Here is a 16,130-nt window from a genome sequence, read left to right as displayed (position 1 = left end):
AACAACTTCTATGTTTGCCAGATTGAGACAGGTGTAACATGATACAAACGTTACCATTGACTGCTAATAGGGATGATGATTTTCTTTATCATGATCAATTATGTAAATATCTTGAACCTTCTCCCTCTGTTCAACCCTGCTAACAGGTAGAGGTACCAAAGTCAACTTCAGATACTTCATTAAATAGCTATTCCAGCCTGAAAATAATGAAAGTCGAGATTACATGCACGTTATTCATTCAATAATGTCAATTCGTGTCTCAATGACCTCGCGTCTAAAAATAAAACAAAACCGTCAAAACTATTTTCCCTTTTTCGCTTTTCGTCAGAATAGGTCGAATTATTGTTGTTGCTTCTTTCCAAACAAACTTATTTTGGGATAGCGGACTTACCCATTTAAGGGTGATTTTATATCATAACGAGGTTGATATGATATCGGCCTTGCCCTTTTGGAGCGTCCTGTAACCACAAGTGTGGTCATCAGCAGCAAATCTATTTTCTAAAGAAGGGAAAATCTGTACAGATCAAAAATCCCACTAAGTATTTATCAGTACAGAGTTCAGGTGATTTGTCTTGTATACTGTTTGATTAAAATTATTTACGGCAGGAAGAAGCTGTTGAAAACTGCTTATCTAAAAATAAGAACCAATATTGTATATTAGAGAGTCAAGAGGGGCCTAAATAAGCTTTCGATCCTAGCAGAACCTTCGTCGGAGGCAAAATAGAATAATTTACGGTAGTGTTTTTTTTTAGTGGACAAGTTGAAAGGTTGTCGAAGAATAAAGTGAAAACAATAAGGCGTAATTCCTGTCATCCTCTGACGATCTCAATTTATTCAATTGTATCAATGGACATATCACAAGTCACTTGAACCATTACTTCCAACTTGATCTGCAAATCGGCAGCTATTCTGATGTTCAGCTCAAATTCCTGCAATAACCGGTTACCTTGCTGTCGTAATGCATCCCAATCAGATAATTCTATCTATTTCAAAATTTATCTGTGTTTTGGCAAGCCATTAGGCTATAACCATGTTGATACTAAATTTGGCTTAATTGTTGCGAGCGAAAAAAGGAGATATTATCATTGGCAAGTCCTTGTCGATATAACCACATGAATGGCTTAATGGTTGAGGCTGAATTAAAATTAACATGAACAAAAGGTTTGTTTAAGGCTGTATCATAAAAGGCCTCGTTTTTAAGTGATTGATTGGCAAGCTACTGTGGCTTAGCTTGTTAAGACAATTTATGTTGCTTGGCTGTGACTTATAAGGAAAAGGAAGAAGCCTCAACTGATATGGTGATATTATCATGTGGCAAAAATTTTTTTCGGCCAATCAGGAAATGAAATGAAGTACTTCTGTCTTTATTATCTTCCAAATTCGTATCTTCCAAAAATGATTTGTCTTTGCTCTCAAAGTGTAACGACTGAAATGAAGTGGAGAAAATGGGCATGGTCGTATGAAAAGGTGTACATTTTACGACACATTCCTTAGACTTACTTCTGTTCTTTTTATTGTATAAACTATTGGATATGCATAATAATGTCCATCATAATTTGGTTTACCAAAGAACCCCCATCCCCCCCACACACACTCTTATGTGCCCTTGGAGAACTATGGTTTACTCATCATATTTCCGCAACCCTCCTCATCCAAATCATTTTCATTGACAGCCCCCTGACTCAGAAAAAAGTGCCCAAATAATCACATTAGCTCCAAAAAGTGAATTATGTCTTTAATTTGTCTTTCATCAACCAGTTAATGTGGGCGTCATCGAGAAAGGTGGGCTGCGGAAGGCACTACTGCCCAAGAGTGACGGGGGCGGGCGACGCCAGGGCCTGGTTCATTACCTGCAATTACTACCCACCGTGAGTATTATTTTTCATCATCATCTTTTGACTTTTTCCCCTATTTTTATGGGGGGAGGGGGGGGGCTGCGAGTCTGGTTAAGTCTGGATGTCGAGGGATTAAAGGGCAATTAAAAGATTAAATGATGTTTAAAATGTGTGTGGGGGGTGCCGTTCTTCTACAGTATGGAGGGAATCGAAAGCGCTATACCTCGAAAGTGCGCCACCCCCATTTGGTTCTTCCGCAAAAGCATAACTACATCCTGATGAAGGAAATTTATGGCATGTATATGGTACCACTTTGTTTTTCTTGAGAACGATTATTGATATTTACTTTTTTTAATAATGCATATAGCATTTCCTTTTATTTGAAAGGAAGATAAAAGAGCGTTAGTAGATTAAATGCCTTGCTCACGGGCATAGGTGCCACGGCCGGGGATCGAACCCCAGACTTTCCATGTATAGCTAGGCGCCTTAGATCACTCGGCCACGGCACCTCCACATAATAGTAATGGTACCAATAATAAAACGTTCGTTGGTAATATCCAGATATCACGTCTATTTTTCACGATACATCAATTAACAGTTCGCTTTTACTATTAAAAAAATCTTAATCATCGTTTTGAGTATTTGATAAATTGCTGCATTGCATATACTGCAATATCTATAGTGATTAAATTATTGACCAATTATTATGATTGTTGATGAATTTTTATTATATTGTTTTCAGGGGAAACTACATTGGTGCCAAGCCATACATTGCCGGTGAAAGGTGTACAAAATGTGAATCGGGAACTGGAACGTGTAGTAATAATTTATGCAGTAAGTATCACGTGACATATTGTATCGTAAACATTCATTGAATTGTATGTTTACCATGTTATGTTGATAATGTTAATAGTCAGAATTATTAAACAAGCGTGGCTAATATGTCAATTAGATAACATTTGACTGATTATCTGAAATGCAAATTATGGTCTGAAATTTAAGGTTTGGATGCAAAATGGAAAACCATCAATCTGATATATATTGATTCGAATAAATCATTCACAATCCGTTATAATATACTAAATTTTTAGTGATATCCGTATTTTACAAGTTAACCATGCCAACCTTATAATATGACAATTTTGTTCAAAATATGGAACAATGAGGACTAAAACGATGGAGGTCTGTGGACACTCTAAAAAATTATTTGGTAATTTGGTCAAAGTCTTAATGAGGGTAGCTATGTGTCCAACCAACAATGGGCATTTCATTTATCCAGTGTGATGACATTTTTGCCCATTCTGTGCCCAACTAATTGCTGCTTATTTTTTAACCTTACTGGACAATATGCTTAGCGCATTGGGTAAAATACTGCCCCAAATTGGTTGGACACATGATTACCCCCGTGCTGGTTAAAATTTTACCCAATATCTTTGCATCTGATTCTTTGTAATCGCGGATTTAGTGAACAATATTTTCATGACAATGTTTTTGTTTCAAGAGTGTCGACGTAAAATAATACACTTTTTGTTGAGACGACATAATTAAGCTCATGAAAGTAAATAACCATTTTAATTATCACAATTGATAGTACTGCATATTTAGAGAGAGTCAGCAATTGTATCTCACAGTCAGATCTAAAGTTATCCTGACAAAAAAGGTTAGGCAGACCCCCCCCCCTTCTTTTGCAATGCACATAGGCACGATGCATGCTATAATAATAAGTAGTTTTGCATTTCCTTTTTCGCTATAAAGAACACATTACTTGATAATTCTTCATCCCCTTTTCTTAGAAGATTATAACAACTTTATATGTGACAGGTGATATGAACGAATTGCTTCCGAGACTTACCGTTTCTTGGAATATGTCGATATGAAACGATCACATTTATTTATAAGAGGTCAAAACTCTCACGAAATGCGTTCTGTCAAGACGGACAGGTGGTCCTTTCACGCATTGAGATAGAAGATGACAATTGACATGGCAATAACAATGAAGAACATCACCAGTCTAAAATTAAGTTTGATTTATTGAATTGTTATCAGGTAGTTAATGTTTAGTCCCTTGAAAATCAGCAAGGAGTTGGCAAAGATAAAAAAAATGTAGTATTATTTTGTGGTATGGAATGAGAAAATGTATAATGAAACATGACGGTTCCGTTTTAATTTGTGGAAGGCAGGGGAGGCAGGCTCATGATTTATACTCGGAAAGATTATCTCTTGATTTTGTTCTAAGGAACGGGTGCCATCTGCTAGACTTATCCAAAATGTAATATCGTGAAATGGGTGAATGATTTACGAATGTTTTTTTTTATTCGTTGAAAACCAAACAGGTCAACACGAGTCTTTTTTATGTTGATTTAACAGTTTAACAGGATATACTCACTGTACATTCGCGTTTGAGATCTTGTAAAAAAAATCATTTTTAGATCTATGGTATAAGAGTGAGTTAAACAGTGCATTATAATGTTAATTCACAATGGACAACTTTCAATGAATGAGCTTTCTGTCATGTAGTTTGATTCTATGAAGCAATTGGTTTCGAGGAAATAAAACCATCTATTCCTAACAGTACAATTGATGACATGGAATTGGAAAATCAAGATTAATGAACTACACGAATGTTGTTTGGTCTTCCTAGAAAGGCGGCTTTAATCAATCAGAGGTTTTTTTATGTTGGTTAAAATGATCATTGTGTGCATTTCATTGTCTAATTCTTGGTATAGTGAATCAAGGAACATTAATGTTCCAGGGCTCCTGGAATTAAAAATTTTCAAAGCAAAGCCATTTTTTAGTCTAATATTGCACCCTAAAAATATTGTTCAAAAAGGCCCTTCTCTTGGTTGTGTCCGACTGAGATAAAGGGTCAAAATCAATGAAATTATTGGTTAAAATCTACCAAGAATTTGATCGATTTCATCGGTTGGGCCTGCCACCTAAAAAACATGAAAATTCGTCAGTGAAGGGTCAGTGTAAATATTAATTTGGTCGTGACTGATTCAAAATACGAGATACAAGAGTTCTTTTACACCTCTTTTTCATGGCTACTGAGAAGTTTCATTAAAAGTGTGCACATCTCATGTCTGAATTAAGCCCAAATTTCAGATCTTACTTTCTCCTTATTCTTTGAAGTTCTCGGCACAGAATTTCGTCTTCTCTCTTAAAACAACAAATCAGTCAAAGTTACTACATCAGTGGTCAGTTGGGAGTAAATGATATGTCTTGTCACATTTCTGACGCATATTCTAGTCAGACATAACTCTGTACTAGTAAAATACGTCTAGAAATAGTCAAATGTGACTAGAATAGCAGTTACATCTAGCTGACCCGATTGACAGTCATTTTGACTTATTTGTTTTGAGAATGCACATCAATGAAGTACTTATGAGGATTGCTGTTGATCATTTTTCGATAAATTATATAATTAGAATGTATTTTTTTAGGGGGTGAAATGCTAATCATCCTAGGTCCTAATGAAATTATTTTGGATAAATATACATATATGAGGCAATACACAAGGTCTGTTTTGCGAGAATACGACAGTCTGCAGTCATGATTTATGTTCCGATGTACTGATCATGCACATGAGTGTGAAAAAGCCAGCAACAACAACATTATCTTGATAAAACAGCATTCGAGCTATATATTGATAGTGCAAAGGAAAATTCACCGTAATCCTCCTTTTTACAGCACTTTTCCCTTATTTGGGGCAATAGCCGATGAATACAAATTTAGTTTTTTTAACAGGGCCCCCACACACCAGATCTGTCAGCCGTAACACAGCTGCATCCATTGCTGCATCTGTTCTGGGGGTGAGACTTCCGGTACGAATTACCAGATTACACTTGAACGAATCCTCACTCGGTAATTCATCTCCTCTAAAGACTTAATCATGAAATTATGGTTGCCACGACAACGCTCATACAGTTTTTCATGAATGATAGAAGCGCGAGCCTTTATCTTTATTAATTGGCACTTCGCTTCGCACCGGCTGATATGCAGTGTTCTTTAAACCGAGACTCTTTCTAAAAACAAATCACGCACATGATATAGTTGTATCATCATGAATATCTACACATCGTACTAAAAGTCAGGTTCTAGCAACGCGGTAATGATTAATCAAAGGTAATTCTTGGGTTTTAATTTCATCACGAATGCTGATATATGAAAAAGAAACCCATTTGGAGTCTTTACAAACAACGACCCATTGCGACAACAAGATAATTGAATCAATGAATTCCAAACACTGCACTGTAAAAAAAATATTCAAGCACGTCGTTAAGTCCGTCACTAAAAAACAAGTTGTTTAAATTTTTTTATTGTTTTTTTAAACAACTTTATTGAAACTGTAAACGATAGTTGTTAGAGTGATGGGTTTAAAAAACGTGGGTAAAATTTAAAACAAAAAAACAACCTCTAAACATCTCAGAAGGTCTACGACTTTGGCTGGAAGTTGTCTTATCTAGCATAACAACGAGGAGAATCAAATAGTTGTTAAAAAACTTTAAAAACAAAGTCTTTGCTAAATGTTATCAGGAAATTGTACATCGATGATGTCATGGTTGTATTATAACATGACGAGTTTCTGTCATATATATTTTTTGTTGTCCGTGCACCCAACACTAATCATTTCCTTTTTTGCCAGATTTATGATTGAATCATACACCCCTGCTTTGCAATCGTTTTACTATTGGTGTAGTGATGTGTTCACAGTCCACACCTGAAAATCAATTAGGGTGATCATGATTCAATGTTGCCGATTTTATCTGTCATTCAAAGCAAAACGGGTGTGACCCCAACGCGACTTCAACTTTGGCTTTTGCTCATTAAGATAGATTAGGCCAAGTTCAATTGACTATTTCAAATGGGGAATCTAAACTTGGTGGTATGCATGGTATGTGTGAAAAGACAAGAATGAAGAAAAGAGACATTAATGGTGAAAGTATGATTCATGTAAAAATCGGATGATGAACGAGAAATGTATAACCTTTTCAAGGGAAGCGGATGGCGCGGAACAGTTTTGTAAAAACGGGGAGGGTGATGCATGAGCCGAAAATGGGGGTTGGGGGGGTCCGACCAGGCAAAAACGTCACAATCAGAAAGTCTTTTTTTAACGTTTTTCTACACGATTTTGGGGGGAAATTGTGTTGCCTTAAGAATAATAAGATCTAAATTGTATCTAAATCAGAGCTTTTGTCGAAAATATAACGGCAACCCAGTGCTGGCTGTAACAATTATTGCATTCATCATGATGTTTGACGAGGTTACAAAACTGTAACTACATGTATAATACTGCTCTAATGAAGTATGGCCATCGACAAAATTGAAGGACACAATGATGTATCTCACATGTCAAAAGGAAGTAATCGTATTGGTTAGCCGACGGATGACCCTTGCTATAGACATCAGCTCATATTTCCTATCTATAATTAATTAATATGAACTGTCTGACAATGCCTCCCTTCAATTAAACTTTGATTTACAGACCATTATTATTAATGTATCCATGGAAAGAAGAATCTCTGCTTTGATTCGTATTTATTTTTGTTTGTGTATTATCGTCATTAAAATGTTATTTGTTTTTGTCCTTTAATGTTGGTGCTGATGATTATGATAACGATATTTGTAATAACTATGATAATGATAAGGGTAATAATATTAAAACGATAAAAGCAATAATGATAATGAAAATATGAAATTATGGTAACCTTCATCTTTACCATTATTTCTATACTAGTATATAAATTATCATGCCTTTAAAAAATTGATAATTGATATAAATTTTAAAAACGAACAGATTGTATTGACAAGGCTGACAATATAATTTTCACCCCGGTTTTTCACAAAAGATTATTCAAGTATCGTTTTATACATAAGGACATATTTAGGCCCAAAGCCAGATTTTTTACGATTTGGCACCAATGCAAATCCTTGTTGATCACTGAATTATGAGATTTCTCCGAAATCTCACCAAATTGTACAAATCATTTTCTTATCATTTGGCCTCTTTTGTAATTTCATTTTGGTATCATGGGTTTATGTGAATTATATGCGTGTTTTGAGCCAAAATTCGCAAAAAAATGAGGTACATGTGATTTATCTCTTCTGGCCAGCTATGTAGATTTAATTCTCCCAGTAAACACGCAATTCAAATGTGAAATATTTTCAAGAGTTTCCAATATACACGTATATAAAAAATCAAATAAAATCGGTGAAAGATAATGCATCTCACAATTTATCTGTACAATGAATGCATCGCAAAATACAAAATGATGACTTAAAAAGAACAAAAAGAACAGGACCAATAATTCTTCAAAATCTATATGAAACAAAATATTCTAAAAGAAATCGATTGGGGATGTTATTAAAGCTGCAAGCATTTTACAAAAAAAAAGTTCTTGCTACTTTTTCTTAGGTTCAGCTTTTTATTGTTCAGGCTACCTTGAACAGATCTTCGTTTTACTTGAATCGAACAGGATCTTGTTTTCTCTTTTTCTTCTTCGTGATGATGGTACCCACCGGGATAGACGTCATTATTTAATGACGTTCATACTTTCTTTCCAAGTTCAGAAGGTGATAGAAGACAATAACCATTCACAAATTGACTTTTGATTTGCCTAACCCTCGGCTGTATAACGTTATTATGATTTAACCCTTGTTGTTCCCCTAGTTTCCATGGTGATTAAAGAACGATTTAGTCTGGTCCTATTCCGTTCAATTCGATTTAGCCTGTCAAGCCTGATATCATGCAGTTTCGGATGATATCACAGATATACTCCACCAGTATATTAGTTTCTACACACCATGAATTCGTAGTAGCTCCATGGTTTCAGTATATGACTAAATGATAAACTTAGAAAAAAATCATGAGACAAAAATACCAAATAATTACTAATTTTTATGAGAATATTGTTATTTTCTCAATCGGGGACAATGCCATCCATGGATTTGTTGTAAATATCATAGATGTGGGAAAGATCCCTATAGCAAAAGACAGTTGCCATGGTGACAGAGTCGAGGAAAAACATTAGATGATCTTCATGCATACGATTGCTAACATGCTAATGGTAGAAGATGGCCCCTTTGCAAATTATTCTGAGCATGCACAGTAAAAACGCTGGCTGGAATTTTATGCAATGCTGTTCACTATGTATGAAACTTGCAGTATACAACTTAAACAACCATGCTTAATTCACTGAGAATTAAATATTGAAAATTTATCTTTGTTGTTTAAGATTTTCAATGTCGTACTGTAAGGTTCATACATATAGATTACAGCATTGTATATGAATAAAATAAAGTGTTTTTATTGCATAGCAGGTTAAGGAAGCTACATAAATCGTTATGTAACACAGCCGCTGACCTCCTTCTGTCGGTGTAAAATAATTACTGTTACGTTACAAAACTGTTGTTGGTATGTACAGATTATGTTAATACGTTTGCTGTTACATGATGTTAAACGGCTACTACTAACTTTGTATCGAGCTCTCATCACTTGCCATTTTATTGTCTTTCTGGCACTGAATTGTGTTTTGAATTTATTTTACCATAAAGATCGCTTATGTGTATCGAATAATTCACAATGATGCCTTTATAATCAAGATGACTGTTCTCCTTATTCCCCTGACTTTGCAGGAAACTGTACGGGAATTTCAACGCAATGCCGTGAGTATTTTGTTCTTAATTTTGAGAGAGAATTCAAATTAGACATGAGTAAATGTTGTTATACCCGCAGTGTTTTTTATTGACCAATCAGCATCGAGTTATCGATCCGAGACATTACCCTCTTTCATGTCTTTATACCGGATGCATTGTCAAGTAGATGAGAAAGAGTGGTGCATTCACGTGCATAAAGTTTATGCATCAACCCTAGAATCATGATTTGAAACGCGTTTTGAAAGACATTCCTGCAGATCTAGCCAGGGGGGGGGGTCATATATTACCTATAGCTGTAGACACGCGTGACCAAAAAATCGCGTTTAAAGGAGTGTTTTTCAGTTTTGGACGCGGGTCGCGCGTGCACTCGTTAAAGGTATCAAAAACATCGATTTTCAAAAAGGGGGTAGTTTTGAAAGACTGGCCAATGGTCAATCGCAGGGTCAAACGTGTTTAGGGTATGTTTTCCCAATTTTTCCCCCGGGGTCGTAATCTGGCGACAACTTGTTTAGGGGGGCAAAATGTGTAAATAAAGCCCGCTAAAAACTTGTTTAGTGGGTTATTTTGCACACAGAGAAAAACTCGTTTAGTGGGTGTTTGGAAATAATTTAGCCACGCGTGTGTACAGCAATACGTTTGACTGCCCCCCCCCCCGGGAGATCTAGTTGCGGGATGGACCTAATGCATCATATCGTTACAGAATCTTTCGACCAAGATTTGGGTGGGGCCCATGTGATTTTATAATTATCATTGATCAATGCAATTAATCGGAAGGAAATTAATTTATTGTTCACGTCGTAAGTTTGATGCCGCATTGCCCTGGCGATTATTTGATAATAATATAGTATTAATAAACTGCTGATGAACATGTAACAACGATAAATGATATTGCAATTGGGTTTACAGTTTTTGAAAACTTACTAAATACCTTGATGCTAAACTTACTAGATACCTTGATGCTAAACTTCCTCTTCATATATTCATGAAACATAGACATAAAATGAATATACATGAAAATATATATATTTCGCTTGGAAACTGAAAACTAAAACAAAATTATGATAGAACACGTGCACATACATGTAAAGCGTGAACGATAAGTGAACTGGCGTGCAAATAATTATGGGGACCTTAGAGAACATGGACCCCAACATTTTTACGATCAAGAAAGCAAGAGGAGAAAAGGAAAGTAAAGGAAAAGAAAGGGGATAAATGCTGTATTCTTTATCTATTATTTTTAACTTTTGTGTTGAAAAGGTCAACAAATTTTGCTAGCTCGATTCGCTCGCTCGCAGCTCTTAAAAACTTGTGCCCTTTACGCTACTCTCTAAATTCATTACATTGAAATAGATTGCGATTACGGACCAATCCAAAGTTTGATCGAAGTGTTCAATCTTATAAAATTAGAATACAATCTTATTTGATTGAGACTTTCGATCTAATATCTGGATTGGTCCCTGACCACAATATAGAAGATTGAATCTTAATCTATGGAACTTAGAGAGTATGTCCGTCCCCTCTATTTTATCTTTCATTAATTCATTATTTATTTATTTTTATTCTCTATTTATTTATTCGTATTTATTTATTCATTATTATTTTCTTTTTTTTAATTTATTCATTATTTATTTATTTTTATTCTCTATTTATCTATTTGTAAATATGTATTCATTATTATTTTCTTCTCTTTTTTTCTTTTTGGGGGGGGGGCTCATCGCCTTAGTGGATAAATGTGTATCCAGTCTATTTATTAACCAAACTTATAATCGAAGTCATTTCCTTTCGCCGTATAAAACGACACGCTTAATATTTTCAACACTTTCATAGATAATAAGTTGGAAATTTCCTTTAAATTGCATTTTGTAAAGGATGTTAATGAGTAAATGAACGAATGTATATCATGCATCGTTTACAAACTGTTTCGGTATCTCAACATAACTATAGAAGTAAGCATTGCACTTTAATCATGTTAACTAGTGATTCATGTAGTTAATATGATATATTGGGAGCCTAATTGAACAATCCAGGGCACTGGGTATCAGTAAACTAAATTTCCGTTATGTTCTGCTTCAGAAAAGCAAGTATAGAATGCTATCGTCACTTCAAGTCATAATCATCATTGGGCCCATGGATACGAGGCTCTTAATGTCGGATAACAATACATACACGGTCGCATTGATGTCGTGTATTCTGTTTCAAATTTTAATGTATGACTAATTGCCGGTTATTTAATAGTTCGTTTTAATGGCACGGTTGACTATTTGGGAAGGGTCCCCCAATCATGCTAATTATTTTGTTAAGTTACACACGCGATAATGATGAACACTTCGTCACATCAGATCTCCGTTAATGTTTCGCAGCGATGCCAGAAGGACGCAAGTAACAATATTGATAAATTTTCATTCGAATTATGGACATTTTTTATTTTGCCTATGATTTTCCTATTCCATAAACACGATACATGACTACCCTGCTCTTAGGCAAAGATTTTGCACTGACGTCTGTGTGTAAGGATCCTTGAGGCTCTGTTTTTCTGGAAATATTATGGCGTATAAATTGTGTTCCTTGCTTCAATTTGGTTGTAAACTTCAATTATGTTCGGACTTGGATATCTGTAATTTCCATAATTACAAGTTTCTTTCAGGTATAACGTTAATTTTGTTTGCTCTCTTTCCTAATCCTGCTCGTGTACATCTTCACATATGATTTTGGAGTTTAAGATCTTCCTTAGACCAACAAACTGGCAGATGAGATGTTTATGAAAGCTCATAAATACTATACATTATATAGCCGGGATAGAAAATGAGAATGACTAGAGCAGCCCTGGACTAGAGAATGTTTCTTTACCATTTGAAATATTCTGGCGCTAATGAACGCTATTACAAACGCATATTCATCAACATATCTCAGAAATTGCACACAGATTGACGGTTGAGCCTTATCACTCCAACAGTATCCTTCAAACTACTTGAACGAAAATTCCAATATGATTATATTCAATTGTAACTTTCTTCTTTCACAGAATGTCGGCAGGTCTGTCATTGCGGTGGAACTCTTAACAGAGATGATTGCACCTGCGCATGTCCTAATGGCTATTTCGGTCCCGACTGTTCTGGTAAGATAAAGACCCAACCCCACCCCCAGCCCACCTTCATCTCATTATGTCCCCTCCCCCACTTCATCTCCCTATACCTTAAGAACTTCTTCGTTTGTTATTTGTTTCACTAGAGAGAGTTATATCTTTACTATAGTTTGGAATATAATATTTTTGCATACGTATTCGGTGTTAAATTCTAGCAATTTAATAGATTTATCCATTATCATTTTAAACTAAATGATTTGACATCAGTGCCTCTGTAAATAGGGTAAATGCTAACTTTCAAATTCAAAATATGATACCGACCAAGGTAGGTCTGTAGAAAGTGAACTCAAGCTGTTCTAAATTAGTTGCACCAAAACAAGAACTTAACGAGTTTATTATGAAAGAGAAATAGAAAATTCCACTTTCAAAGAATTCAATTATTTTTATCGCATTGAACAAAATGAAACATAGAACTGATCAGATTATCAAGAAAATGAAGTACAGATGTGGTTTTTAAAACAAGAATAACACTCCAGTGCTGTATCGTGGGCGAAAATAAGATGAGAGCTGGTGAACCGCAACATGTTTTGGTTCATTCATTTTCAACTATTTTTGTAGATTTAATTTTCATTCCAAGTGCATGAACGTCATCTTTGTCGTCTCTTCTTACGACGACACTCGAATATATGGAAAGTAAAAATTGTATACCAATCAAAACAAGAATGTGCAGATTCGGGGCGGGGCGGGGCCGGGGAATGAACTTTCGTGGTTGTCGGCAAAATCATCTGCAAAAATTTAACGTGTAAAGCAACATTCTTTGAATTGCACACCCCCTAAAATATTGCAATAACTCATGTAGGGATAGGTCAAAATCATATGCATGTTCTTGATTTTTAATAGTTTTTTTATGATCTCTTGCCGTAAAAGATTTGAGAGGACTATTTTTCATGATTATAGAATATGTATTTGAGAAAACACAATTTATACTCTTTTTAGTGTGTATGTGCGTTGTGATCTGATCCTTGCTTTTTTCACTCTCATTATTTTTTAATAGAATACTGCGAGGACAAGCATCCCCTATGCGGGAAATCCCCCGGCTGGCCCGGGTACTGGACCTGTGCGTTACACCCTCAAATCCCTCGAAACTGCCCAAAGATGTGCAAAGTTTGCAGTAAGTCTATTTAATAAATTAACAAGTAACAGTCATGACAGTAGTGGCGGTTGTATTGCAGTAGTAGTATACACTCTAAATTCCAAGGATTTGAAATAAATCCAGATTGGCTGTGCAATGACCAGCCGGTTAGATTTAAACCTTGTAGATTCAAATATATATCTAAAAGATTTTAATTTAAATCTTTGAGATTTAAAAGCTAATCCTTAAGATTTAAAATAAATTCAAAATTCGGCTGGTCACTATTCACAGCCGATCTGGAATTATTTTGAATCCTTGGAATTTACAGTGTAAAAGTACTATAGTAGTAGTAGTATAGTAGTAGTACAGTGTAGTAGTGGTAGTGGTGGTGGTGGTAGAAGTAGTAGTAGTAGTAGTAGTAGTAGTAGTAGTAGTAGTAGTAGTAGTAGTAGTAGTAGTAGTAGTAGTAGTAGTAGTAGTAGTAGTAGTAGTAGTAGTAGTAGTAGTAGTAGTAGTAGTAGTAGTAGTAGTAGTAGTCTATAAAAATATTTATGAAAATATCACTGTCATGGAAAAGTAAAAGTAAAATCAATGTGTAACGTGCATTTTTATAAAAATAAATACAATCATGGATTTGCGAATTAATCATTCTTAATGCTCCTTCATGCAAACATGATATTAGTGAGTTACATCCCTGTATGATTATCAGAAACTAACTGGTATATTCTATGTTTCGCAGTCAGGAATAGTCACCAAATCGGTTTTCAAGAGAAGAGCGCCTTGATTACTTTAATATTTCATTAAGATTCTTCTATTTTTTTTTATCTCTTTCGATATTTTTAATTGGTCATTGTATGAAGATAAATGTCTACCATGCAATATACACCACACTAGTATAATGTCACGGTTGTAATCCAATAACATTTCCTTAATCCATCTTATATCTTATATCCCAAAATCAACCCTAAACGTGTTATATCCGCATGCATTCTAAATACCAAAATATATGCCAGAACAACAAATATGTGCTAAAAATATAACACTTAACTGTTCTCTGTATTTGGAAAAGTCATTCGGCCTGTCTGAGAGGAGACGTAACACACCAGGTCGGAAACATCCAATAAGGAATCTTTTCAATTGTTTCCTGTTTCTTACATCCCGTCTTAATTAAAATCCCTTTCGAATTCGCCCCTTTGTTTATTCCATGATAATGCCATTCGTGCCTCCGCCCTATATTCAAAAGGTGCGAAGGGAGAAAATTTCGAGATTTTTTTCAAGGCCATCAAAAAGGGCAAAGTAGCGGATAAGATTAGAAAACGGGGCCTCGATGCCCCGCTCCTACGTCAGGTTTTGATGTGTCGTCGAATTAGGTATTTATTTTATTTAATTAAGGCCATCCATCCTCTCACTCCCGAAGTAGTATATGCAATATATCCGCAAATAGATACTTGGCAGTACGCCGCAGGGGCGAGGGACAGGGCATTCATGTATCGTGTGTGTATGTTTTTTTTGGGGGGGGCAGTTGCTCCCCACAAAAATGTCGAGAACTTACAGTGTTTACTGAAAAAATCATAAGTCCTTCAATTTTACTTAAGAAAATGCAAAACGCTCAATGCAGTTGATAATCATGATGATGATTATCAAGAGGAGATAGTCATTAAATGCTCAATTCTCAGTAGGATTTGAGAAATGGCAAAAACAGAAGTTCTCAATATATTAAATAAAACATACAAGAGTTTATGCTGTTTCGATGTTTCAATTCAAAAATGAATAAAAGTTACTTGCTAACGATAATAAGCATGATGAAATTATTATTTTTAACTCCTTTCAACTTTTTTTTAGACAAGTAGTATTAATAGTCTTATTCCCAAAGTGGTGAAATAAGTTGAACTTGTATTTTCTGTAAATCCGTTCAATATTGATATGTTTGTTATTTTTTTATTCACTTTAGGTCTATAACACATTAATTATTCATCATTTTTTTCATTTCCGTCTTTTATCTTTCAACTCACTTCTTACCATTGCCCCCCTCTCTTGCCCCCTCTCAATTCCATCTCCTATCACCGTTGACCCCATATCTTCGCTTACCCCAACAGCGCCACCTGACCCCGCCTCACCAAGATGTGGTAAGTGCAGTGACCTTTATAAATAGGTTGTGGTTATGCGTACCATATCCAAATATTTGCATGATTAATCCCCAAATCATGGTGTACGGAATAAAGGTGTGATTAGCGGTAAACTCCAATGTTACGCTTAATTAAAATAGACACGCTACAAACATGATTAAATCATGTAGATCGGTATTAAAGGGGAAGTCCGTCCATTGTGAGGTGTTGTTTCAATATGATTATTAGAAACCTTGTTTTCAGTCGAAAGGCAGTTTTTCTTTCTCAGTATGTCCGTATAACAATTGAACTTAATTATG

General features: G+C 35.2%; 1 protein-coding gene across 3 annotated transcripts in view; it reads left to right on the top strand.

The window, feature by feature from the left end:
* Window positions 1–16,130, top strand: part of LOC121407062 — a 44,809-nt gene that overhangs the window by 16,475 nt on the left and 12,204 nt on the right. For all 3 annotated transcript variants that reach the window (XM_041597980.1, XM_041597981.1, XM_041597982.1), the window contains exons 3-8: window positions 1,759–1,868; window positions 2,578–2,669; window positions 9,471–9,500; window positions 12,514–12,606; window positions 13,628–13,744; window positions 15,802–15,831. In XM_041597980.1, coding sequence (XP_041453914.1) covers window positions 1,759–1,868; window positions 2,578–2,669; window positions 9,471–9,500; window positions 12,514–12,606; window positions 13,628–13,744; window positions 15,802–15,831 — 472 coding nt within the window. The remainder of the gene's footprint in view (window positions 1–1,758; window positions 1,869–2,577; window positions 2,670–9,470; window positions 9,501–12,513; window positions 12,607–13,627; window positions 13,745–15,801; window positions 15,832–16,130) is intronic.

The sequence above is a fragment of the Lytechinus variegatus genome, chromosome 2 (assembly GCF_018143015.1).
Source record: "Lytechinus variegatus isolate NC3 chromosome 2, Lvar_3.0, whole genome shotgun sequence".
Taxonomy (NCBI): Eukaryota; Metazoa; Echinodermata; class Echinoidea; order Temnopleuroida; family Toxopneustidae; genus Lytechinus; species Lytechinus variegatus.
This window is presented reverse-complemented; position numbering and strand designations above follow the sequence as displayed.